Source organism: Eutrigla gurnardus (genome assembly GCF_963514095.1).
Source record: "Eutrigla gurnardus genome assembly, chromosome: 3".
Taxonomy (NCBI): Eukaryota; Metazoa; Chordata; class Actinopteri; order Perciformes; family Triglidae; genus Eutrigla; species Eutrigla gurnardus.
Window position 1 is genome coordinate 28986546 of NC_139917.1, and position 24088 is coordinate 29010633.

General features: G+C 42.1%; 1 protein-coding gene across 2 annotated transcripts in view; it reads left to right on the forward strand.

The window, feature by feature from the left end:
* The first annotated feature begins 1656 nt into the window (after window positions 1-1656).
* mad1l1 (mitotic arrest deficient 1 like 1) overlaps window positions 1657-24088 on the forward strand; it is a 54441-nt gene continuing 32009 nt past the window's right edge. Inside the window, exons 1-15 of one of the 2 annotated variants that reach the window (XM_084005881.1) lie at window positions 1657-1788; window positions 2355-2509; window positions 2609-2749; window positions 2839-3018; window positions 3120-3244; window positions 3347-3428; window positions 4180-4310; window positions 4777-4891; window positions 5107-5168; window positions 9115-9201; window positions 9992-10136; window positions 14839-14979; window positions 15291-15347; window positions 17461-17552; window positions 17775-17865. In XM_084005881.1, coding sequence (XP_083862007.1) covers window positions 2366-2509; window positions 2609-2749; window positions 2839-3018; window positions 3120-3244; window positions 3347-3428; window positions 4180-4310; window positions 4777-4891; window positions 5107-5168; window positions 9115-9201; window positions 9992-10136; window positions 14839-14979; window positions 15291-15347; window positions 17461-17552; window positions 17775-17865 — 1593 coding nt within the window. In that variant the 5' untranslated portion in view covers window positions 1657-1788; window positions 2355-2365. Of the gene's footprint in view, window positions 1789-2338; window positions 2510-2608; window positions 2750-2838; window positions 3019-3119; window positions 3245-3346; window positions 3429-4179; window positions 4311-4776; window positions 4892-5106; window positions 5169-9114; window positions 9202-9991; window positions 10137-14838; window positions 14980-15290; window positions 15348-17460; window positions 17553-17774; window positions 17866-24088 lie in introns of those variants that run through there. The other variant, XM_084005882.1, reaches the window with a different exon arrangement.

Sequence of the window (24088 nt, forward strand, 5' to 3'; positions counted from 1 at the left end):
CAGCTTTGGTTCCTTTATTTTTTAGTTCATGTTGGATTGTTTGCTGCTCGACTTCAGAGAAGTTTGTAGTTTTTAGATTTCCGACCTTTGAACCTTGAAAAGATGCTTTATCCGAAGTTGTCTGGGACTTAAATGGTGTTTTTTTTGTCGTGATGTCACAGTCGGGCGACTAAACTAAACGAGGCCTTCACCGTCTACTACATTCTGATGACTTCTATGTGTTCTCTGTGTTTTCTCCGTTTGCTGGTTTTCATTTAGGCTTTAGTATTCTAATCTTACAGGTGAGGCCTTGGTTCCTCTCCGAGCTTATTCCCTCCCTATGTTTACATAAATCCTCTGAGCCTCTAGTTTCCACTCACACATTAAAAGATATTCATGTATGCCAGGTGAGAAGGAATACTCAGAGTTATTCCTCGGACGCCGTGCTGTGGCTTTCTAATGCAGAGAGCGCACTTCCTCATGGGGTTCAATTAAATATTGATGCACCGAGCACACTGGACACATAATAATCTGTTAGTCACAAGGTTTAGTTACTTTGGCTGTTTGTAGAGAAATCAATTTCAGATCAGGAGCATTATCAGTGACACACACTTTGTCTTTAAAACGGAGACTTAAGAATAACGTGTGCATTTTCATAATGACGAGCCGATGACAGCCGCGTGTTTATGTTTCCCTCATCATGTGTAAAATGCAGATTAATGGATATAACAGTGCTGCTCTCTGTGGGACAAACTAGGGAACTACATTTGTCACACACACACACACACACACACACACACACACACACACACACACACACACACACACACACACACACACACACACACACCACAAAGGTACTAGGCTGATGATGAAGATATATTTTCTATTTTATTAGACTGATAGTTGAAAAGCTGACAGTTGTGGTGGTGATGATGTTGATGATATTTAACTTTAAATCTTCTCTCTGACTCGTGCTCCTGAGAGTGTATTTATATAGTGGCTAAATCATGTCTTCCCTCCTTAAAATGGCATACAAACTGCCATAAAAGCTGTCCATCTACTGCTTGAGGTCTTACTTTTACCTGAATTATGTTTTCTCATCCATCAACATATAAACTGTTTAGTTGTGTAAAAAAAAAAAACTGTAATATGCTGCTGTGAAGTTCAATTTTCTTCCTCACCAACCATCCATTGAATTGATTAAAGTCTGAAACTGACACCTTTGTGATATAATTGAACAGAGAATTGAAGGAAATGTGGCAGAAGCGATTAGAGAAAGACAGAAAAGAATGAGATGAGAAGTATGAGATGTTATTTATATAATACATACAGGCACCAAGAGAAATTCCTCATTGGTGTAAAATCCTTCTTGGTAATAAATCTGTTTCTGACTCTGAATCTGATATGAGAAAAAAGATAAAAAAGTAAGTTAAAAAAGTATTTTTTATGGTAGAGATGTGCAATAGAACTCAAGAAAGTGTTATCAAATACTATTCCAGTACTAATAAAATTTGAGCCTTTTTTATTTATTATTTTATTACATGTTTTTTTTAAATAATGTGAGCTTTCTGATGTCCACACTCCACACCAGTTGTCGGCGATAATGCACCCATTAGCAGCCAATAAACGCCCAACGAGGAAGAAGACGCTCTCGTGATACGTCCAGAAGTCTCGCGATACTTCCCGGATTTCATTCGACTTGAACTGGAGGGATTTCTGTGTGCACTGTAACACGTCCAATATGCTAGCAGAGCGAAGATAACTTCTCTACTACTAACCTGCTCCTCTCCACACGTCATCTCCGAGGTGAGGACGTCATGCTTCCCAGCGAGAACTGTATTAACGTAGCTTTAAATACGTGCTGCTTCTTTACTAGTGTAACCATGCTAGCGCCTCCTGAACAATAATTAGCTTAAATAAGTAGCTTAAATAAGTTTGTAGCAACAACTTTAACTTGAACTGAGCGTCACGCCTAGACTGTAGTGAGACAGGAGAGATGACGGCTTAAAACAGATAACGAGCCAAACTCAACTAAACATCAGCGCGTATTGTAAAGGTGGTAGCTTAGCTAGCACAAACGTCTGCAGCTGTTTGTGTTGGTTAGCAAGGAAGCTAATGTCAGTGACCGTTACGTAGCTTGGCTAGCTTTTATTTACCGTTAGCATTTGGCGTTTTTATAACGTTGACATGACTTGTGAGTAGTTATGTGAGACTTTTAGAGCTTTAACATAATCTATCTATCTATCTATCTATCTATCTATCTATCTATCTATCTATCTATCTATCTATCTATCTATCTATCTGTCTTTAGCTTACAAAGCTTACTCTCTCTCTTGTCTCTGAATCTTCCATTTCTTGCACCACAACACCAGCGACTCTAAAGATGGATTTAGAAGACGACACCACTGTGTTAGCCACCTTGAAGTCCTTCAATTCCTTCATCAGCCGCACCGAACGTCCACAGCGGCTGTCGGAGCACTCGGCGGGGAACGGAATCCTGCAGAGTCAGTACACGCGAGGCATGGAGGTATACACAAACTGACAGCATCGACAGTAAGCTTTGCAAAGGGCCGTGTTGACATGCAACTTCCTGCCACTGACTGACTTGTCAACGGCCTTTTTTCAGTTGTTGGAAACAGCAGACAGGGTTCACTCCATGAATCAGTACGTTCAGTTGGACCAGGAGAAGAAGCAGATGGAGCTGAGTCACAAGCGAGCTCGATATGAGCTTGAGAGGGTTGCTTCCGACAGCAGGCGAGACTTGGAGGTACACAACCGTACACTTTCAGTTAATGCAAATGTAGCATCGCAGAAGACATTGGGGTAAAACCTGTGTCTCACCCTTTCGTGTTACAGCACGAGGTCGACCGGAACCAGGATCTCTTGGGGAGAATAAAAAAGTTGGAGTGGAGAGACACGGAGGCAGCAAAAAACCTGTCTGAGCAGCTGGAGGTCAATCGTGCTCTCCGAAAGAATCTGGAGGGCCTGAACAAGAAAGTGGAGGAGAGAGATTCTAGACTGAACACTGCTAATCAGGTACACACACACACACACACACACACACACACGCTTACTGCATTTCTACTCCGTTCATGTCTCTTGCCTCATGTCAGCTGACATCTGTAATCTGTTCCCAGACCATCAGTTCTTTAAAGGATGAGATCAGAGAGCTGAAGCAGAAGATGCAAAACCAAGACTCGACAATTTCTTCTCAAACCCTGGAAAACCAGGAACTGCAGGAACAGTTAGATTTGCAACGCAGGTGCAGACACACACTGAGAGCATCAACTTACCTTGCTGTGGTACATGCTTTGCTGCGTAAGATGAATGCTGACCTCACACTTCTGCTTGGTATTGTAATCAGGAAGTACCAGGAAGTCTCTCAGCTTTGCCAAAGTCTCCAAGCGGCCCAGTCTTCCTGCTCAGAGCACATCATCAAGATTAAGGTATGTTACACACAGTTGTCATTACTTTTGACTACTTTTGTGAGCTACATTTGTGATCACAGGCTTTGTGTATGCATGATGGACCAACTTGTTCAAACAGCCAGCTACTAACACTGTTATGACAGCACCAATGACAATACAGCACAGGTGACTCTAAAAATGGATTTAGAAGACGACACCGCTGTGTTCGCAACATCGTCCTTCATCACGAGTTGAAGTGGAAGATAATCCTGCACCAATGCAGACGATCAGAAACCTGGATATGTGAGAATATTGTAAACGGCGATCATATCCTGAATATGATAACTAACTAGGGATTGGACGATACAAGATTTTATCGCAGATTGGCATAAAAACACTCGCAATAAGTTGATCGTGATCATTTATTGGAATAATGAGTGACTGCGGTCCATTTAGCTATCATGGTAGAGAAATTACAGCCCAATTTTAATTTACCTTATTTAAAATAGTTTGATTATTTCTATTTTCATTCTCATACATATTATATATATTTTCACATGTCTATAAAAGACTTATGTTCTATTTAACATGCTCAACGTCACATGTAAAGTTCATCATCGGAGCTGGTGACATTCTGAACTACTTTTTTACTTAATTTTTAATTTCCAAACGACCAAATATAGGTTGAAATGTCTTGTTTTTATCACGTTTGACACATTTTTACATGATAGATATTTAAGCTCCTGATCAATTTAAATAATGTTATTTAAAATGTGTTTTGTTTTGCCAGGAGTTGGAGAGGCGTCTCACCCTCCAGGAGCAAGACTTTGCCATCGTGAAGACGGTGAAGTCAGAGGCGGCCAAGGTTCCAGAGCTGGAGAAGGATTTGAAGCGTCTCAGAGACGATAACGCCTTTCTCAGGTTGAATACATTTTTAAGCTTTTAATGCCTCTTAATAAAATAGACAGGCTCTTTATAGTTTGAAGACTACAACCTAGTGGGACCCCCCACAGTGCTTCTTGACATTTCAGTGTGACTTTGTTTCATCACATCACACTCGAAGGTATTAAGTGATGGATGACTTTGGAGAAGTGGGAGAAAAGTCATGCAAAATGTTAACTTTATAAGTGCAGAAATACAACATGCATTATTTATGCTCAAGATGATTCCCTACTGCTCTCTATTATTCAGATTTTAGCGTTTTAGTTCCTTTAATGTGAATGTAAGCTAAGGGTTTAAGGTTTCCATGTTAATGTTGTCCAGTTCTAAATGTCTTATCTTCTAAAGTCAAATCCCGAATGTAGCATATCTACATTTGACAGTAAGGCCCAATCTTTGATGATGATTTTGAGTTTCCTCATTGCTCTTCTGACTCCGCTCTGTCCAGGCGGAGCGGGGAGAATTGCAGCCTGTTGAAAGAGGAGGTGGAGGGGCTGAGGAGGAAGCTGGAGAGGATGGAGAAAACCAAAGAAGAGCTGGTCAATGTGGAGCTGGAGAAGGAGGTGAATCACCACTTACTTTGTTGCATATCATTATCATGCCTGGGGAGTGATGGAATACATGGAACGGTGTTAGGTACACACATATTTCTGACTTTAGTTGGTTGATGTACTTTTATGAAGTCACTGTTGTGTATCTTATTTCTTCTCTTCCACTTGAGCTTCATTAGTAACATGTGGTTACTAATTCGTGACCTATTTCTTTCTTGATTCCTTAGAGGTTGGCGGAGAAGCTCAAAGCCTGGGAAAACCTCAGCCAATCTACCGGACTCAACATAAGGTCAGAAACTCTCAGCGTGATCATTATGAGACAGAAAAACAGGTGTTTGTGTTGGTGTTTATCTGGAATATATTTTTTAATGAAGTCTGATGGAGTACCACCAGGTGGAGCTGTGGTCACGCTGAATAAATGTGCCTCATCACTGTGGATTGATTCCGTGTGTGTGTGTGTGTGTGTGTGTGTGTGTGTGTGTGTGTGTGTGTGTGTGTGTGTGTGTGTGTGTGTGTGTGTGTGTGTGTGTGTGTGTGTGTGTGTGTGTGTGTGTGTGTGTGTGTGTGTGTGTGTGTGTGTGTGTGTGTGTGTGTGTGTGTGTGTGTGTGTGTGTGTGTGTGTGTGCGCTGTGTGCTGTGTCTCAATGCATCCAGTCAAAACTGGTAATGAGAGAATGACTGCATGTTTCCTTGTGCTGACAGGTTCTAAACACCGCAGCCTTGTCCATCGTGTACATGCTCACACACACACACACACACACACACACACACACACATACACACACACATACATACACATACGTGTGTGGTAAAATGTGTGTCACACCTTCCTTGAGGCCAAGGAGGGGAAAAGGTAGACGTATAAAAGGGTGTAAAAAAAAAAAAAAAAAAAAATGTTGAAATGAAATGAAGTCTTTCCTCATGTGAGGTTTCATTTGGTCTGGGGCGATGTGTTATGGGACCTGATAGAGTTTGTCAAATTCATACTTATTAAAAGACCTGGAAGGATCACAGGAATGTAATACCAATCTCAGTTTAATATACACATTGTTTGGTTGGGCTGTCCATCATATTTAAAAAAAAAAAATCTGTCATGCTAGTCTGTCTCCCTGGGGAAATTGAGTTGAAATTTTCTCTCCTGAAAATTACAGGTGAAAATGACATTGGCTGCCTGAGTGCTTTTGCTAAAAGGAAAAACAACAACCCCCCCCCCCCCCCAAACTGCATGATCATAGACTTCCAAAGGGCAACCACATGTGTGAGGCTCATACTGATCGAAAGTAAAGGTTAATGCAGCTTGTAGATCAACAGTTAGAAACTCCTTCAAGCTGTTTTTACTGTTTACTAAATGGCCAACTTAATTGTCCGCATGTTGTTTTCCCAACACGGTCCTGCGATAGTCGAAGCAAAGTTTCACTCGGCAATCTGTTCACCTTTTATTCCACCGTGTAGTGTTGACTCAGATTTTAGTGGCATATTGCGGTAATGAACGGTCATTATATCATAATTTGTAAAGCACCGAGTGGTTTCAGGTATGTAGGATTTATGTGTTTTCATGACGACGGTAGCATAAGTGAAATTTGAATCTGGATTCATGTCGTGATGCTGCGCTTGTCACATAAAAATTATCAGCAAGATGCCTTCATGGCCCTGCGGTGACATGAGCGTATCACAGTAACAGGAATGTAACAGCGTCGGGATTAATGACATCAAAACAAAGCTCCTTTCTTCGAGCTCATATGTGGGCTGCTTCTCGTACCCTCATTAAATATGAAATATCTCATGAGGGGTGGCTGCGTTTTGTATTATTGATCTGTTAATTTTGCCGGCATGCAAGTAATTTCTCATAACTGCAAGCGACGGATACTTCATGCTTTGGTTTAGTTTACATATTATTGCTCTGTTAGTCAGCCGGCCGGTCATTAGTGGTGTGAGAGGAATATGTTTGTTAATGAGGCGTAAACACGCCGGTGCTCCAGATGAGGAATTTGAGGATTTTGATGTCTTACCCAAGATTTTGTGCTGTTTTGCCACATGAAAATGACTTTTGGACAGAAGTTAAGCCTCCCAGCCACGGTCGATGTGACGAGCCTCACAGTCGCGGCTTCACATTTGCCAGCAGTTGGCGGCTCGCTGGAGTTGATTTTCTTTCCATCTGTTACACAGCCTGATAACATGGTGCTTGCTCATGTGTGTACACATGTTGCTTACAAGTGAATGCAGGATTGACAGAAAAGGCATGAAAATATTATTTCTTGAAATCAGACCGAAGAGATGGACACAAGTATAGGGCGCAGGTTTTCTGGAGATTGTGTTTTGTTTTTTTCCTCCAGCTAAAGAGATAGTTGAGACTGTTTTGGTGCGTTTGCATCTCATTTCCCCACAATAATTGATTCTGTCTTTTCTTTTGTATCTTCTAACTCGCTCCCAAAGTTTCCCAATTTAAACAAAGTTTTGTCTTGTATTTTGAAAAGATTGCATTGTTTAAGTCTTGAGTTTTTCCCGCTACTAAATAAAGCTAAATCAGAAAAAAATCCAAACGCACATAAGACGCTTCGGGTGTGTTGACATGAAAAGTTACCTCACTATGGTGTTTCTGTTTACCTTTTTCTCTCCATGCTTCTATAAATGCATCATCTGTAAGCTCCGTTCCATAGACTTTATTAATCATTCAAAAGCACACACACACACACACACACTCAGTACTGTGTGTGTGTGTGTGTGTGTGTGTGTGTGTGTGTGTGTGTGTGTGTGTGTGTGTGTGTGTGTGTGTGTGTGTGTGTGTGTGTGTGTGTGTGTGTGTGTGTGTGTGTGTGTGTGTGTGTGTGTGTGTGTGTGTGTGTGTGTGTGTGTGTGTGTTTTGCAGCCACTGCCATGTGCTCTGCTCTCTGTCTTCAGTCCAAAACTCAAATATGCATTGGAAAAATAATAGAAGTAATCGTTCCCACAAACACAACCTATTTTGATCATCCTAATGAAATATCCTGCTTTTTGTTTAGCCTCTTCAGAACCACATTACGTTCTCCCACCTGCTACCACACACACACACACACACACTTCAAGCTTCATTCAAAAAAACATCAAAAGAAGCTTTGAATGCATAAAAAATTTAAAAAACAAAAGGTACAGCCCTAATGGCTCCATCTGATCCACTTTCCTTGACAAGTGTGTTGGATTTAACTACGCCTCGGCTTGACGTGTCATTTAATGCGAGTGTGATGGAATTTCTACAGCCTTGTCCATCAAAATGACCGACAACGTGCAATTCTAACCCAACCACACTCATACCCTTTTATCCAGGTTATTGGTTAAATAACTGATCTGTGTCGTCTGCGTGGGCTTTCTCTGCTGCATTAATATTTAAGATGCCATAAAGCTAGTGTGTAACTTCACGGATCACACGTGGGCTCGTCTTACCACAATGTTTTGTAAAACCGGCAACACTTTAACGAGGCTCGGGAATAATTTCCAGTTTAAGTGTGTTTTTACAACTAGACTCGAGCTGCACTGACCCCTAAAAACAGCTTCTCCCATCAGATCAGGGGAAGCTTAATCCCCCTGTGCATATAGGCTATGTGGAATTACCTACTTTGGTGTATCATAGTTATTCCATGATATGATTCATGAACTCATATTTCAGTCATGAAATTATTCTCACACCTAGCCCTTCTTGTTAGCAATGATACTCTGACCTCCTTTTAGGCTGCTCTCCTGATGTTGGCGCTACAGACTCACTTTTTCCAGGTGTATGATTTTAAAAGTCAGCTTTCGAGCCAAGCTCCCTTAAAGTATGCCCAGTTCACCAGAGATGAAACGATGGTGGCATTCACTCTTTTTCTTCTGACGGATTCCAAAGTTACAGCCAGGATTTAGAGTGTGGAGGTCATGCGATGCATCTCTGGGCGTATGTGACATTCTGCATTGTTGCCTTCCCATTGTGTGTACGCTTGTGTGTGTTTTGTAATCTGTCAATCTCTCCCACGGAGTGAGTTTGTTCTGTCGAGCTGTGTCCAGTATTTAGCCCCGCTATCATCCTCTCATCCCTTCCCTCCGCTGCTCACGCCTCCTTTATTTCCCCAGCTCCCCACTGGCCCCAATGACAAAAGAATATGGAAAACGCCGTTGTTTTCATCCATCCCCCGTCCTGTCTGCTCTCTCGCCAGCCGTATTGATTTTTCATTGTGCGTGTGTGCACACATGTGCATGCTAACTGTTCTGTGTATTACTGTCTGTAGGAAACCGGAGGATCTGTCCAGGGAGGTGATTCAGATCCAGAAGAGAGAGATTGCTCTGCAAGAGCAGAACTACACACACAGCAGCCGGTAACACACACACACACACACACACACACACACACACACACACACACACACACACACACACACACTTTCACATGTACATGAAATCCCTGCTCTCTCTGCCGTCAGACTTTTCTCTCTCGTTCTGTCTGCCTCCCCTTCCCCATGTATCTATTAGAGCGTATCTCTGCAAAGTCCTTAATTGTCACAAAGTTAATTAAACTGGTCCAGATTCTGATAGCACTCCTGACAGTAACCACTGGTGTGTGTGTGTGTGTGAGAGAGAGTGTGAGAAAGATTGTGAGTGAGAGTGAGAGGGGATTCTCTAATTAAACTTGTCCTGTTCAGGCTGAGGTGATGTCTGTAGGGAGGGCTGCTGCTCATGCTGCTGTCATGCTCATGCTCTCCTCCATTCATCGCTGCAGCTCAGTCCGGCTAAGAAAGCATTCATTAGCTAACAAGCGTCTCTCTCTTTCTGCCCAGCATATTGGGCTCATTATGAAATATTAGAAACCAGCAGAATGGCAGAGTGTGCCAGGTGTGGGAAGGGATGAAGGGGAGCTTCTGGTATTATTATTGTCCTATTGATCAGACCTGGCACAAGTCGCCCACTGCAAATAAATCCTGGACAGTTGTCGGGGTGTTCGGTGTCACTCCGGTTACTTATCCGTGAGGAGTATTGTTCTTAATTTACGATGATCGATTTTTCCTCAGATTGTCTGGACATTCAGCACTAAACGACCTGTTTCACTCCTTCCCACTCCTCTCCCCTGTTGTTAACCCTCACATACGTTCACCTCTCCGGGTCCGTCAGCGTGAGGACCGTGGAGCGATCGCAGGCCGAGCTCCGAGCCGAGCTGTCCCAGCAGCGCAGCAAGACTCTGGAGGAGCAGAAGAAGAGGGAGGCGCAGGACGCTCTGGTCCGCCGACTGCAGAAGAGAGTGCTGTTATTAACCAAGGTGCCCGACAATCACACACACACAAAAACAAGACCATAAATAAGCCGTTTTCCCGCTGTCACCCAGAGCTAGAATTGCACTTAACACCATCTGTGTCTGCTGAAAGTTCTTTTGGTGGAGTTGTGCTCTGGGTTGGATATTTGGGCATTTTTAAAATCGGTAAAATCTTATATTTTATATTTCACAAACAAAAAAAAGCCCAAAGGCTATGATAAGATAAGAAAGTGGCTCCATCTCAGTGCTGGAAAAATAAATGTTTAATCGAATTGTAACTTTTAAAATCAAAAGTTGAATCATGGATATCTATGAAGAAGTTAAATAATACGATGTATTTATATGCAGTTTAAAAACAAACAAACAAGAAGGTAATTTAATACATTTTTTATCATACTGTTAGAGGCCTTCTGATTGGTCGATGCATGTCATGTGACTCTGCTCTCTGTCCATCTTGCTACCCCTGCTTCCTGACTAGACCTCCCTGTGATATTGATTTCTCAGTGTGTGTAATTCCCGAAGGTCAACATGCTCTGTTTGTTAGCACACACACACACACACACACACACACACACACACACACACACACACACACACACACACACACACACACACACACACACACACACACACACATTCGGGCATCGCTGTAACTAAGCCGAGCCAAAGGCTCGCTGAACGTATGATTTGGCCCAAGTCTGATTTTGGCAGTAAACGCATTCAACCATTTGAACTCAATGAAGCATTCAGAGGGTTTAAAGTTGTTTGCCATCCAGTCATGACGGATTTAAAAAACAAAACAATATCCATTGCAGTCGTTGAATATGGGAGTGTTTAAACCTTCCCTTTTTTGCTCATTCAGGGATGTTTTGCTGAACCTTTTTTTGCTCTAACCAGCCAGATATTCATAGAGTCAGATTAAGCTTTATAGGAACTCTATTTGTATTTCAATAGCTCACCTCTCGTTACCTTGATTTGTTGAAGGAAACTTTGTTTTCCTGCGGCAGGTGAACAAAGACTCAGCAAAGGGAGGAAAGTCTTGATGAAATGGTGGCCACAGTTAACAACAGCAAAACTACCTTAAAACATGCGCTAACATACTCTCACACTACTGGTCCATAATAATCCAGGTTCTGTTCAAAACACTTAAACGGCCTGCAGCGAGTCTTAACGAGTCCAAAGTGTTTTTGAGAGCAGAGTTTGAGCGGAGATGCATGTGGATGCGTCGATAAATGAGACTTTAATTCTGCCGCACACGTCGTGAGGGTTTATAAACGGATGTTTTGCTGCTGTTGTTAAACGCAACCTCCGTTTACTTCAATTCATCAAGCCTGCACCCCGTTTTTTTTATTCTCTCTTCACTGTCGGGGCTTGTGAGAAAAACAAAGTTTTCTTCAAGACAAGAATTCAATATAACACAGGGTGAGTAAGTCATTTTGTGGGTGAAGTATTCCTTTAACGACTATAATTGAGTATATTAATGGCATCAACAACTGCCCAAGTATTCAGTTTTTAAGAAAACATAGTAATAGATATGGTAGGAATCTGTTTTATAACGTATTATTATATAAAACACCTAATGTAGCCTGTTAGCATTATCGTACATTTTTAAAATGGCCCTTCCAGGAAGTAAAACGGAGGGAATGAGAATGAACTATGATGATTAAAATGATTAATCAACTACCCGGTTGAGCTTCATACACATCTCCAGTACACAGTGGAAAATGACTGTAAGCCACACGCCGGCTCACCAATCGATGATGATGAAGTGCCTTGCTCAGCTGCACCTTGACAGCAGGTTGTTAAGGACGTGGAGAAGAGAGATGTGATCCTTCCCTCGCCGCCACAAGGCTGCGTCCTCCCTGTTAATGCTGCCATTGTCCCGCTTAGATGTTTTGTCCCTTATAATAAACTCCGACTCGCTGCTGACCCATTAGAGGCACCGTCACATCTTAACGCACCAGATAAAGCCGTTGACATGAAAGCAATTCAAAAAAAGATGATGAAAACGTTAATGATAGTTTTATCACTCTGTCCTCCAACTCCCTGTTTGTTTGGTTTTTAAATGGAGTTTTTATCAGAGAGGAGCGGGCAGATTTTTGATTTAGATTGGGTGAATATCATCGGACGTTAATGGACAGTAAATAGCCTAAAGGTGTCGGTTTGGATTGGCAGCGTGTGACCATGCACACTGACCTCTAAATGAGTATGTACTTCTCTTCAGTCCCACATCCAAGGTTCTCGCAGGACGCGCTGTGGAAACGTCGCGTGACAAATGATGCCGCCAGAACTCATAAAAGTTGCATTGAGGATGATTTCTCTATATAGTGTACTTGAATGAACCAGACTCGTCTTTTTAAATTGATTATGTTGCTGTTTTTGATTTGGGGCAGAATCTGATTAGGGTAATCATGGTTTGTTTTCAGACACAAGCCTATGGGCTAATCTGACAGAGCAATTACAGCCCATTACTCATAGATTTTAACATCCAGGAAGTGGTTTTAAGCTTTTTTTTCACCACTTCACGGACAATCAACATATATTGCGTGCCGTTATCTGAAATGGTTCTTTAATGCCAGTGTTGATTACATTTTTTTTTATCAACCTGAGCTTTGTACGCTCCCCCCAAATTAGCCCAGTTAATGATAGACTATGGAGCTTTCAATGACCCTCACAACTCAAGGATGGTCCTTTCTGTGTGATGTTTGTTATGTGTTGATTGTCACAGAATGCAGCCGGCTTGGCTTTATTATGAAGAGGACCGGTGAAAGGAGGGGAGGAGACGCATCATTAGAACGGTCTTGACTGGCGGTCGTATTTGCAATAATAAACGGGGCTGTTTGCCAGATTTTTAAAGTTGATTAGATTCTCTCTCTCATCACGTTGCCTGGCAACCAGTACAGATCCACTATGTAACCTATTAATCTGTGTTGTAATCGTTCATTACGACTACAAGCTTTAGAACGTTGCGTCAGCTACGTTCTTCAGTGTAATGGATCGTGCAATTTTGTTAAATTAATGTTTATTAGGAAATTATTTGTTATAGTGTCACAGATAATGAACCAGTGGCTGGTAACGTTGTTGCTCCACAATAAGAGATGCACCGATACTGATATCAGATAACGATTCCGACTCAAAAAGCTGTGAGTGAGACCATTTAGGGATGTCCGGATCGGCCCCCGATACTGGGTTTTTAAGGTGGATCGGCTGATCCAATTAAATTTCATGGCTGATCCATATTTAATATTTCCCATGATTCCATTGTTACGTTTGTTTGTCGTTGTTGTTCTATTGCATCAGCCGCCATTATCTAGTTGGAAAGTGGAGCGGACACACAGGTTAGCTAGTTAAAAAAAAAAAAATTACTTCCAAGAAGTAAAGTTTAGTGAAGCTTACTTGTATTTACTGTTGAATGAGTAACCTTTTGAGTTGTAAAGGATAGTTATGTTGGATAGTAAAGTTTACCTGCAGAATATTCATATTATAGTTTCTAGGTACTGGCATGTTGCATTGAGCACAGCTTGGATGTCTATTTCTTTATGTACATGAAATTAAATGCTGTTTGCCAACACAAAAAGTGATATCGGAAATCAGTATCGGAAAACCTGTATCTGGAAGTATCGGATCGGAAGCTAAAAAATGAGATCGGGACATCCCTAATACCATTATTATACTAAATAACAATTTGGTAGATTTATAGCTATGCATTTATTAGTTTTGCGTTGTTTATCAAAGTTAGGAAGGCCGTCTTCCACACAATGAACAGCCTATTAAATAATGACTGGTGTTGAATCGGTGCTTGCTATTGGCCGATACCCAAAGTCCAGTCATCTGAGGAAGACGGATCGGTGCATCCCTTTTCCTAAACTATTATACACTGATTCATTGACGGCATTGGTTCATAAAAAATATTCTATAAATAATAATTCAATATTTTTGGCCACAAATGGAGCATAGCTATTTTCCCATCATGGACTTCAGTGCAGAGCAGTTATTCAAAGTTGATTGGTTGAAGAAACTGTTATGATTTAGAGGCAGGGACGTGTCCTTGCTGTTGGTTTATGTTTCTGTCAACTACCGTTTACTTCTTGCCTCATCCGCATCATAAGCGTAGACTTGGTTTTTTTTGACAGACGTCCTCTTTTCATTTTTACATTTTTGTTTGTGTGTTTTGCTTGTTTTTACACACACACACACACACACACACACACACACACACACACACACACACACACACACACACACACACACTGAGGCTTGTGATCTATGTGCAGACGTCTGTCTGACTGAAGACCTTGACTCGAGGATGTTTTCATTCTCTCTTCTGAAACAGAAGCGACCGCTTGCTGTGTTGATAAACTGGAGCGAGTACACGTCTTTCAATCGTTCCAGAGGAGAAAGAAGTCATTTGAATTTTTGAATTATCTCATCTCTGATAAGAGAGATGAGGCAGCATAATATTATACCCTTCATTTGCAAATACATTTGTCTGTCATGACTCTCTGATTATATTTTTTAAATGTATTATTTATCCTTGATCTACAAAGACATTTGTCTTTGATTAGATTTTTTTTTTAACACAAGGAGAAACTCGGATGAGCGCGGCCATAAACCAGCTACTGTCGGATGAGAAAAGCACCACTGCCTCATTTACAAAAGGCATTGGAATGGTAGTGAGTGTGTGTTTGTGTGTGTGTGTGTGTTACAGGAGCGTGATGGTATGCGTGCCATACTGGAGTCCTACGATAGCGAGCTGGCGCCCACCGAGTACACGCCTCAACTCAGCAAACGTCTCAGAGAGGCCGAGGACGTCCTGCAGAAGACCCAGAACCACAACGCAGAGATGGAGGTGTGTCTGTGTTTGCATATTTGCAATAAAAAACAGTGCAGACGTTAAACGATTTAGTAGAAAGCTATCGTGATCATCAAAGTTTTCAGTCTAGTTCTGAAGTGGTTGGAGTTCGGGCAAGTCTTACATCGTCAGGAAGTTTATTCCAGCTATTTGTTGCATAGTGACTAAATGATGCTTTCCCGTGATTTGAGTTTAATAGTATAAAATGACGAAGTGAGGATATTTTTGACAGACATGGATGTAAACTGTAACTTGACTGCTTGGCTTGGTTTTTAGTTTTCCTCCTTTTGTTCTGTCCTTTGATTCAGGGCCATCTGACCAAAGCACAGGAAGAGACTGGGACTCTGAAACTACAGCTGCAAACGGTAACCACACACACACACACACACACACACACACACACACACATGCACACACACACACACACACACACACATGCACACACACACACACACACACACACACACACACACACACGCACACATGCACACGCACACGCACACACACACACACATGCACACACACATGCACAGTGTTTTATTCTAGAAACAAGGATTCAAAACAAAAAGTTTTAACATTTTTTTTTTGAAGCTATAGAAATCTCAAGTAGTACTATATTCGACCTCCATTAGCCATTAGCACTCAAGCTGTCTCGGGTACACGGCTGTTATCTTGGCAGGTGCATTTGGCCGTTCTGTGAGTCAAAGCTGCTTGAATGCCTCACATAACATCATTTCTTGTCCTCCCAGTGTGCCAAACAATCAAGTTGATCATGTAGACCTTTTCAAAGAGCCTTATTTACCATCTGGATTTGGATTTTTAGTACAAGTACAGTAGTTTTCCCTGCCTTGAGTACCGCAGTTTCTCTTCCGTCCTGACTGAATTGACGCTACAGGTGAGTAACAGTGACAGGTCCTCGGTAATTGCTCCTCTTAAAACCCACTGTGTCTCTGCATCTGCATCGGCAATTCACAGTTTTATTTTGAGATTGCAACAATCAATAAGAGAGCCATTTGTGGGGTGTGTGTGACGGCACAGTCGTGTTTACTGCAGCGATTTTTACACAAAAAAATGATATGAGAATTAAAGTTTTACTTGCCGATATATGCACAGTATTGTGTATAATTATTATTGGAGTATATTATAAGTATTATTGGAATCTATAGGCAACGTTGAGGTGGCTTTGGTCAGCTGCCCTGCGCTCCACAGCGGACCACGACTGTCCGGCCCTCTCCTCCGCGCTCCAGTGGCGGTGAATGTGATGCTGTGAGACGGCGCTGATGAAATATTGAGCAGAATTTGATTTGATATTTGAGTTGGTCTGTGTCTTTTATGATTTGAAAAAGGTGGTTATGGAATAGTTATGGCTCACTAGCTAAAAACACAAATGGCACTGCTGGTTTAAATGTTTGTGATAAACAGATGTGTGATATTAGGTTAAATTAATAATAATTCACCAAGTTTGGTTGTCCAGAAATGCATTAAAAAATAAATATTCTGACCCTCACACATTTGTAAACTCTTTTAATAATAGTTACTTGGAATCGGTGTTTGCTTCATGGTTTGTTGGCTTCATTAATCTGTGAATTCCGCCAGATTAAAAGGGCCTGTTCATTTTTTTACATTTTCTGGATATCGTTATAGTAATTGATGGTTGTGGAAATTCCCCCCCTCAAAAAACAGAGTGCTTTCAAATATGGTATAAAACCGAGATCTATGATCTATGATCGCCATTATTTTCTTGGCTCCTTGTTGCCGAGGAGACATCAACACAGCCGTGGCAATGGATATTGACGTGTGAAATCCACCTGTCTGGTATAGCAGTAATTACTTGTACGTCTGGGATTGAGGATGAGCTGAGGAGCGGACAGATGCTCTCTGAAAAAGAGGAAAAATCGGTGTGCAAATGGAAATGAGAGATAATTGCAGAGAGGAGAGAAACTGAAACACGGAGGGAATAAAAACAAGTACTAAGGGGGGGAAGATTGGGACATTGTGAACTGAAAAAAAGGACTTGCTGGACTAATGGTGTATAAAGGATGCATTTGTTTTTTGAGTCTCGACACTAGAGGTGGGGAATCCGAGTCAGCACCCATATTATAGAAATCCTATCTGTAAAACGCGATACATAAATATATAAACTAAACTAAAAAAGCTGCTGTTGAAGTCTAATTCCCTCCTTAAATATCAGTTTAAAGTTTAACTCCGGAAGTCACTGAACCACCTCTCTTGTCCGTGTTGGTAGGGTAAACTGATGGACGAATGTTAAAATGTGATTTTACAGGTTTTAAAGAGAGTAGGGAGTCACGCAATCAATGCTTTGAATTAGTATATTTTGACTGGCGAGTGGGTGAGTGAATCTTCTCCCATCTTTACTCGACGCTGGAATGGAGTCCTCAGGATGCATCTGCAGCCAAAGTGTTTTCTGCCAGGCACATGGCCAAAGGTGATCTGATGATTCTCCTCTCTCTGTGCCAGGTGGAGCTGGAGCTGGAGAGTCTAAAGAAGCAGCAGGCCTCTGCTGTCGATGGCAACTCTTCAGTGAACAAAGAGGAGGTCGGCATACTCAGGTAGATAGAGCACACACACACACACACACTCAACCCGGTGCAAGGACAACCAATGCAAAGATTAACATGACGAGACATGAGAGATTAATGCGTATACCACGGGTGGATTAACGTGTCTGTGAGCAGAGCTCTACCTCTAGGATTAACCTACTGCGTCAACAATGTGCATAATCATTATATTAATAAACTAGTCACTAGAATGTGTGCGCATGCATTTTTCAGACAGAAAATTGAGGATCTGGAGGCAGAGCGGCAGCGTTTGGAGGAGCAGAACAACATCCTGGAGATGAGACTGGAGAGACACAACCTACAGGTAAGACTTTCCCAGCAACAGTTTTCTTTTCTCCCCTCCTGTGATGGATTTACTCGTCTGGCACAAAGGAACCAATTTAATAAACCCAAGGGGGCTGCCGTCTGGCCTGTATGACATGGCAGATTGATTTACACAAACACCTCCCATATCTGACAGTTATACATAGTTATAAGTACAACTGGACCCAGGTGTGATTCCAGCAGCGGCCGAAGGAAAACCTGTCAAACCTGCGGCTGATTCAAAGTCCTGCTTTTTATTTGTGGAAGGGATTAGAGCGGTGGGTTGGGGGGTTCACTACTGTCAGCCACAAATTAAACTGGCTGAAATGAATCCTGGTCGGTCGCCACCTTAACATCACATAAACACACACACATGCATAACTGTGTGCATCTAATCCAACTACTTTCATCTTGCAACCTCGCCTAACGAACTCCCTCAGTTATTCCCGATCCCTTCTCCTTTTTAAATTGTGTGTGCGTGTGTGTGTGTGAGAGATCTCAGGCAGGTCCTCAAACTCCCCTGACTCATACTGTACCAGACTAAGCCTACTAGGCCACTTTAATGAAACGTGTGTGGGCAAGCGTGTTGGTTCCATTTAGCCGCGGGGTGAATGAAATCCATGTGTTCTCAAGCATGAACACCACTTTTAAAGCAATTGACAAGTGAGTGTGCATCGGAGTGGGTGTGCGCAGGTCTGAAGGTTGCACGGTCAATGGATCAGGTCAGTACTTAGGGGTAATTTTTATGACTCCTCCACGGTCCGATGCACACAAAGAGACCTCCCGCATCATGCCGAGTGAAGTGAGGAGTGACTGAACGGAGAAGCGAATGCCCAACTGAATCGGCATAAGAGCTACGCAATCGAAATGCTTGAACAGATTGACGATGGGATTTTTCATTATGTGAACTCCGCGATTCTTGTTGCCCTGCCCATCATTCCGCCCACTGTCTTTTAAATTGAGATCCTACAGACGAGTGACTGTCACCCACTCAGATTACCAGTGTGATGAGACTGCTTTTCATAGACTCCGTGCTCAGTCGTCCTCGCCAGTAATCGGACGGGAGAAATGATCATTTTCATTCATCTGTATTTGAAGTGTGCTATAGAATGGACATTTTGAAGAGACGTTTTATTGTGTAGATACACCTCATTGCATCTGATGCAGTTGAAAACTACACATACGTAGTAAATAAAGGCCATGCTACTGTTGTTGTGGCCAACATGTCAACATATCAAACTTTGCTATAATACCACTAATAGAGATACCTATTACAAACTAACTATATCTATATATAGTTCTTCAACTGTTTTAGAAAATCGATGCATATCGTTTATACCTTTTTGATTGTTTCAAACCTAATAAACCCTGAACGGTGAGCCGGTGTCTGGTAGCTACAATGCAACTTTCATCACGGGCGGCAGTAATTACATTTATTTTAATTTAATTGTCGGCTTCCTTGCGGCAGCAAGTTTTCTTTTTGCCAGTCGTGTGAAATGGATGCTTTCTCTCGGTTATCAGCACCAAAAAAAAATAAATAAAAACTGTTCTTAACTTCAGCTGTTTAGGTTGACGAGCTAACGTTAGCATTGTCACTGAAGATAAAGCCAGACATGAGCTCGGGGCCAGATTAGCAACGTACATGCTGTGACTTGCAACGTGAGATATTTGAATAATCAAAACGTGTGTGTGTGTGTGTGTGTGTGTGTGTGTGTGTGTGTGTGTGTGTGTGTGTGTGTGTGTGTGTGTGTGTGTGTGTGTGTGTGTGTGTGTGTGTGTGTGTGTGTGTGTGTGTGTGTGTGTGTGTGTGTGTGTGTGTGTGTGTGTGTGTGTGTGTGTGTGTGTGTGTGTGTGTGTGTGTGTGTGTGTGTGTGTGTGTGTGTGTGTGTGTGTGTGTGTGTGTGTGTGTGTGTGTGTGTGTGTGTGTGTGTGTGTGTGTTGTATACTCGTTACGCTTGCCATCATGGAAGCTTAAACACAGTCCTGCGATCATAGAGCAGCTGATATCTCTAATACACTACTTGTCCTACTAAACATACTGTATTCCAGAAAATTAAATCAAAGTGGACGAATGCATTTCAAAATACTTTGTAATTTCTACAAGTGGTAATCAATGACATCTGTGTATTTTTGGTTCATCTTTGAAAGCGGTTATATTTGCATACCTTCTGGCGGCACTTCAGAGTTCACGTCATTATCAAAGTCGTCGGGTTTGACTTTATTTTTGTTTCCTCGCTGCGACGCGTCTCTTTAAGCCCCAGGTTTCTTTTGTCTTCTAATGCACGGATGCTGTTGTTGGTCATGCCAGCTAATGAGATGTGGGAATGTCAGCTTAAAGACTGCCGTGTGCATGTATGTATGAGGAAGGAGCAGCACTACAAAGCTTTCATCTTTTTATTTTCACTGGATTCTGCATTCATTCCAAACCTTCATTATTGATGACAGAAAAGTAAACACATTACATCCTGCGTGTTTGCACCAGATTATCTTCTCCACCACCTACTCGGCTCTTCAGAATAGTGAATAGAGGCTTTATGTGTCGGTTAAAGATGTTCCCGGTTATCATCGGAAGACAGAGAGGAGCAAAAACTTTTGAATTTCTGAATTTGTAGGCTGAAGCAGCGACGGGTTTAGATTTGTGTGCTGGGTAGTTGCTGTATTGGATTTTTGGAAGTGCTTTAAAAGTAGCTGAAAATTACGCCGACAAGGCCATATTGGAAAAACTGCATTCAGACTCATTATGAAGAACAATGTTATTTTCCAGCTTTTCAGAGCCTGTCAACATCCTCAGTGCGTTCCATCTTTCAATCTTACCGTCGGAGCTCCTCTGTGGTTTGGACCTTATTTACTCTCTGGTGTGAAATCATAACCATCCTCATCACAGCTTCAAAAATTACAGTTATTTAGCTGATAACAACAACAACAGACAAAGATCCATAGTCTGATGTGATTCTATTCCAATTATTCTTTTGTTTTTGTTCCCTGATTCTATTTGATTTTCCTTTCACTGCAGAACTTGGCAGCAATAATGGTAGACTTAATACAGCTGTACTTTGTCTTTGTGCTTCTGCTGTCATGCCAGTGTTCAAGACGGAGATAATTGTTGCAAGAGGTTGCATCAACGTAGTCTCTGTTGTACCATGCCAAATTTGATCATACTTAGCCACAGCACCAGTATATTAATACATGGAGATGAGATAAGAGATTTACAATGCCATTATTGACATTACTTTCAAATTGAACGACATAGTAGGTGAAAAGCTGTTAATTTCTACTTTGTCTCGACTGTGACACTTGTTTTTTCAGTCTTCCAGTAGATCTTACGGCCGACATATGCAGGACCCACCTGGTACACAGACTTTGTTATACATGGTTGCTTGCAGCTCCACTGTGCATATTGAGTTTTGCCATATGGGTAATACAGTTGGTCACGCAAGATTTGGATGAGTAGGCTACATTAACCGGTACTGAATAAATGAGCTGAATCGTTTTAACTGTGTGATAATGGAAACGCATTGATTTGATTAATTTCAATGTAAAAATCTCTGCTGCCTCACGTTGCCCCGGGTATAATGAGGAATGTATTTGAATAATTTTAGAACAGATTGTACTTTTACACAGTTGTGTGTCATTTTTTTTACCTGTTGGAGGGCTGGGCAGCGATGCGTAGAGAAGGAATAATCAGACCGCGGTGTAAAAATAGCGCTGGGCAGTGAGATGTCCGTACGGGTGTGCGAGGCTTTCCGTGGTCAGTGGAGCAGCTTCAGTCGATTTGGAATGGATGTGCTTTCCTGCAGCAAACGTGCCTCATGTGTTTCGGCCGTTAAGCTGTGCCTCTGCTAATGCAGTGATGTCATTTTTCACTTACCTATTTAAAGTTTGAATCAAAGTTTTAATCATGCAAACCATTAAAGCAATAACTAGAGAATATCTACTAATGCTGCAGGCCTTCACTCAAAGTTTTTGCCATTTCCTCTCCATAGTGCGGCTAACAATAAAGCTCATCCAGAATATGGCATGTGTTATGGCAACTTGGCGAGGAGCTGTCAGCTGCAGCTGACACCGCGACACACCAGGAGAAAATAATACCACAGCCTTCTCAAACAAGTGACATGAACACATAACTACTTTCATAAACAATTTCCTTTGAGCAACCTTGTCCCGACTGCCCACGATTGAATACAATATTGTTAGACATATTTTTCAATGACGGTGGCAGAGACGGCTATTTACCAATGTCATCTTATGACCGACAAATGCTTAAATTAATGAGGCCGTTGCATGCTGTGGACAGTTAAGCCCAGATTGATGATGATTGGTGGCTGAAGGACGGCGGCAACAATTGAGGGCAAGAAGAAGCTGTCTCTTCAATCAGGTTCGGTGCGAGTGTCCCAGATAACGGCCTTCCACACTCCGGCCTTAGTTTTTTATTTTGTCTGAACTCATGAGAAACTTCCCTTTATGACTGTTGAGCTTGTGTTGCAGTGTTGAAACGCTTCTTTCCGAACATCGTGCCTTCCCATCACCCATCGCAGGTCTGGCATGCTGGTAGTTGATGAAACATTTCTGTATAAAATGGAAAACAGCCTTCTGACTTTAAGAGCCGAAGTGATTCAAAACATCAGAAACGAGTACCTGAACCCTCTCTTAGCCCGCTCAGAGATGCAATTTGAGAGAGAAATGTATGCTTAGTCACAACAAATCGTCGCAGACGTCCGCATACGGATACACCCTCTGAAATTAACATAGAGTGGACCCCGTGTACTCGCAGTTAGTATATAGTATATAGAGTATAACCTCGGCTTTGTGGTGAAATGCATTGAACGGATCGGAAGTCTTGAAATAAAAGCAAAAACAATACTTCAAAGGGAAAACAATAGCAGAGAATATCTCCATGAATTGTGGAATTTTCCCTGTTTTTGCTTTTATTCCAATCTACAATATTTTCCATTAATTCCTTGACCCAATGAATTACAGTTTTGTCTTGTTGTGCTCGTATAAATGTCAGTGAGAAAACCCATCTGTCCAGTGGTGTGCACGGTAACTGAAAATCCAATTACGAGCCAAAAAAGACACAAAGGTCACGCCCCGACGCCTGGTTCATGCAGGTGAGATGGTTCACCGTGACCAGCGAGTCTGATCGAGAAGAGGATGACATATTGCACATCCCGGAGGTTCCTGAGGGAATCTTCAGCACTGAACTCGTGTTGAACTAAGAGGGAAGAGGAGAAAACCTCGCGGCTCAGTCTTCCATGGAAGATTCTGCCGCCGTGCAGACCGGTGCCTTCATGCTTTCTAGCTACAACCTCAACCTACCCTTGCATATCCGAGAACTCCCAGACTCGGGGATCCCAGTGGCAAAGCCTACTAGAGATTCTCATGCTCATATTACTTGGTAAAAAAGAAAGCTCTTCAGCTTCACCTTTGCCTCGGCCTGTCAGCTGGTCCTGGACCCCTGGTTGGCCTGCGAGGAGGAGGTAGACGTCTCAGCCGACCCATATGACTACTTGGCTGCTATTTATTTATGCCATCATGGTCTTGAAGGGAAGGCAGTAGTTTGTAAAGAGGCATAGAGGCTATGATCCGTCTCCAGACCTTTTTCTACTCTTGAGATTCAGCGATCGCTAATTGAAGGCTCGCAAGAACCACCTGGAGACCTTTTTAAAGATGTCTTTGCTGTTGGCTCTAAGCACAATGGTGATATTTACGGCCTGCCAGTGCAACTTACCATTATGCTGTTTACACTATGCGATCCAAGGGTGACCTTGCAGCCTCGTTCTGCTTTTATCCCAACGACGACCAACTCACGCTGACCTGTGGATCTCGGAGCCCTTCAGCTGCAGTCCCACTGCTCTTCTGAACAATATGTTCTTTTCCCCCTTTTTGTGACTTGCATGTATATCTGAGCTTAAGGAATCTTGATGGTATCTTGATGGTGATGGTCTTGTGCTATTCCAACGATAAACACACCAAGAAATGCTGCAAAACTCCTACAAAGATGATGAAGAAGATTGGAACCCAGTAGGGAAACCAATAAAATATACTTTTGCAGGATCTCAAGGATACACAATACATTTTGGTGAGTGACACTGAATGTAAACGGTATATTATCAAAGGATATACACTATTTCTGACCCGGACTAAGCCTTATACACATTACCAAACAAATCTATCTCAGCATCTACCGCATGTTGTTGCTCATCGACCATCACTCCTCACTCCAT